The sequence below is a fragment of the Pleuronectes platessa genome, chromosome 13 (genome assembly GCF_947347685.1).
Source record: "Pleuronectes platessa chromosome 13, fPlePla1.1, whole genome shotgun sequence".
NCBI lineage: Eukaryota > Metazoa > Chordata > Actinopteri > Pleuronectiformes > Pleuronectidae > Pleuronectes > Pleuronectes platessa.
Window position 1 is genome coordinate 9,492,291 of NC_070638.1, and position 3,417 is coordinate 9,495,707.

Here is a 3,417-nt window from a genome sequence, read left to right on the forward strand (position 1 = left end):
AATATTAAATAAAGATATAGTATGAATATTACATTTAAAACATTTCTGGGGATGAAAAGACAATTTTCTCTTTGGACGTGCGCACGCAAAACTGTTTTCCCTTAGTTTTCCAATAAGACAAGAAATAAAATGAATATTTCCAGAGCATGTAACTAAATATCATCTCACTATTTCTTTTAGGGTTTTTGCAGCAGAAGAACCTCTGAACACCTTTAATTTTAGGTAGAAATATATTTCTAGTAACTCGCAGCATTAAATTAATTAAAACTCACAGGGTCAGGTCAGATTAAGGCCTGTTTTCCCTCCACACAAAATTTAACCCGGGTCAGACCGAGTGTAAAATATCACAACAGCCTGCATCCAAGTCTGTAAGAAACGAGGGGCAACTTAACTCACATAAAATGACAAATTTATTATTAAACAAACAAACAAAAAATCCTTCAAAAAAAAATACTTTTCAACAAATGAAGAATCTTTGAAATAGTACGGCGGTATACACGTTCCTTTCTTAACTTTTATAATGGAACATTATATTTTTTGGACAATTATTTAAGGCAGTTCAATTTAGAAACACTTTTTTTTTGGTGTTTGGTCCATAATATCCGGCTACAGCTTAGAAATAAATTAGTATATGCACTTTACACGTTCATGAGAACTGGCATATCTTTAGCATATCATCACATAAAGCCACCAAAGCAAAGAGAGACTTACGTGTTATTTTTTCTGCAGTAACACTGTTCTTTAGAAAAAACCGAGATCAAGTCTTTTCTGTTTTTGTTTTCTGTCAGTCCACGAGGTGAGGGTGGAGGAGAGAAGGGGGGGAATTTACTGAAAGAGTTCAAACACCGTGAGGAAAAGATCGAGCCTGTCTTTCTTTCTTTCTTTCTTTTGGTCAGAACTTGCTGCAGTCATACACAAAAGCTCCCGAAGTGCGATAGATGGACTGGCTCGGGGGGAATGACATCTGACAGCTGTTATTCCCATTCACCGGCGAGTTATTCAAGCCAATTCGTTGGGATTCAAACATCTCTCGGACCGAGTGGAAGTTCTGCTGCTGCGCCGGGTACGTTGCGCCCAGGTGGCCCAGGTCCCCGGCCTGGTTCAGGTACCACGAAGTCAGCCTCCCTTGGTGGGGATGGTGGCCCTCCTGCCCCGAGTTCAGATTACCGTGGTTCAGGGAGGATGCGGTGGTCGTGATGGAGTAATCTGGCAACGTGTCGTCCACGGTGGTGCTCGGTGCCAAGTGGCTAGATCTGTCCCCGGCGTACAAGCTCATGGCTTGCATGTTGCAATGATAGGTGGCGTTGGAGGTAGTGGAGATGGAGTTCTGGTTACAGGGTGAACTATAGACGGAGGTCTGGCTCGGAGAATAGTTTAAGGACAATGACGGTGTTATACCTGTCCTGGTGGAGGCGCCGAGGCTGGGGGTGAGCTCTGTGGCCCCTTGTGGAGACCCCCGGAGGGAGGTCATGATGTTGTCTACGCTGAAGCCCTGCGTCGAGGCCTGGCCGTGGTGCTGGTGGTGCTCGGAGCCGTCCATGCCTATAGACCTGCTGGACGGGATGCTGTGGGGGCTCCCGCTGGACATGCTGCTGCTGTCCGGGCTCTCGATTTTGGGCACGGTGCTGAGTGAGGGCGAATCGGCCTGCGGCGGCGTGGCGCTGCCGTTCTCGGTCTTAATATCCTGGATCCTCACCGGCTGGGAGCCCTGCACCGCCTGCTCCTGGCCTTGCTGCCTGGCCGGCACGTCCTTCGTCTGCCGCTCTTCTTTCTCCTTCATCGCGTCCTTCTTCTTGAACCGCCGCCTCCTCCTCAGGAAGCTCCCGTTTTCAAACATATTGTAAGAGTCCGGGTCCAGGGTCCAGTAGCTGCCTTTACCGGGTTTCTTATCATCACGGGGCACCTTGACAAAACACTCATTGAGAGACAGATTGTGTCTGATGCTATTCTGCCAGCCCTGCTTGTTGTCTCGGTAAAATGGAAACCTCTCCATGATAAACTGGTAAATCCCGTTCAGGGTCACCTTCTTGTCAGGCGAGTTTTGGATAGCCATGGTGATGAGCGCAATGTAGCTATAGGGGGGTTTGACCATATCCTTGGGCTGAGGTTGAGGTGTGTACGGTCCATACGCACGGGCCATGCTGGCAGGGTATTGGTCATGTGCCGCATGGGAGTACATGTTCATAGGAGCAGGCATCCCCGTGTATCCTCCACCAGCAGCGGCCCGGTAGTAGCTCGGGTCGCTGCTGATGTACGGCACGACGCCCAGGGAGTTGGGACTCGAGACGGAGTAGCGAGCCTGCATGTCTTCACGTTGATCCGGCGACAATATAGCCCCAAAAATAGGCAGACGGAGAGCTCCTCTTCTCCCTCCTCTGACGACCGAGGGCGCACAAATCTCAGTCCCTCACTGCTCAGTTAAAAAAAACTGCAAAAAGAAACAGGAGAAAAGTTCACAACAGTGCGGCGTGTTGGTTTTCTCTCAGGAGCTCAAGCCGTCCCCATCCCCGTTCCTCTGCGAAACAGACGCACATTGAAAAAGTTCTGGACTTTGGACATCCGTCACCACACAGGACTTTTTGCGCAGTTAAATTCTTTCCTCCCTTTTGCTGCCAGTGGAGCTCCTCCCCGAGAAGTGCGCGGCTCGTCCAATGAGGGAGTTGGAGAGAGAGAGCTCCCGGCCACACTCAGAGCTTTAAGTAAAACGAGAGAAGGTGTTGGTAACTCCCAGCCCCGCTGCAGCCAAGACCTCAGACGTGCCAGAGCAACTCACATGTACACAATCAGATCAGGGAGCACATATCCCTGCACAGTGTTTCAAAACAGCATCCTCCATCAGACCTGTGGCTGTCCCGAGACAACCCAAACAGATGTGTCATCTCTCAAATGTTTTACACACATTTATGGAGGCCAATTAGTTTAGATATTAAAGAGTTAAATCATTTTTTCTCTGTGCGTAAAAACTGATTTTACGCACCAGGATCACTTGGCTTTATTTGGCACGCTCTCTTGCAGCTGTCCCTTTTAATAAGTTAATCAATAACACGGTGTTTTCCACTATTTTATTTTTATTGGAAACTATAGTAGTTGTATAGTTAACCAAATGTCGTCGTTTACGCGCCGCTCCGCGTCTTTTAAAGCGCGTTTTATTAGTGCAAAGCCTCCACACCAGCAGCAGATCACCGTGAGATCAAAGCAGGGCCATCGGTGGCCGTGGTGCGTTTAAGTGCGATCTCATTAAAACCAGAATTAAAAGACAGGTTTGTGCTGAGAGGGACCAGAGGGGGTGAGGGTTAATTCAAGAAAACGATTTAGAGACAAGGGGCCAAATGGCTCAACCTTGTTTACTGGCGGCCTAATGTGTTGTGATGTCTGAGGCCTACTGGGGATTTATTACCCAATTGACAGCCCAGAAAC

The 3,417-nt window shown here is 48.2% G+C and overlaps 1 protein-coding gene across 1 annotated transcript; it reads right to left on the bottom strand.

The window, feature by feature from the left end:
- Window positions 1-392: 392 nt before the first annotated feature.
- foxc1a (forkhead box C1a) lies at window positions 393-2,650 on the bottom strand. The gene has a single exon (XM_053438253.1). The coding sequence runs from the start codon at window positions 2,303-2,305 to the stop codon at window positions 893-895; it is 1,413 nt and encodes a 470-aa protein (XP_053294228.1). The 5' UTR covers window positions 2,306-2,650; the 3' UTR covers window positions 393-892.
- Between the last annotated feature and the right edge of the window lie 767 nt (window positions 2,651-3,417).

What these genes read in the sequence shown, in the direction of transcription:
- foxc1a (XM_053438253.1), bottom strand. Translation starts at nt 2,305, where the DNA reads ATGCAGGCTCGCTACTCCGTCTCGAGTCCCAACTCCCTGGGCGTCGTG.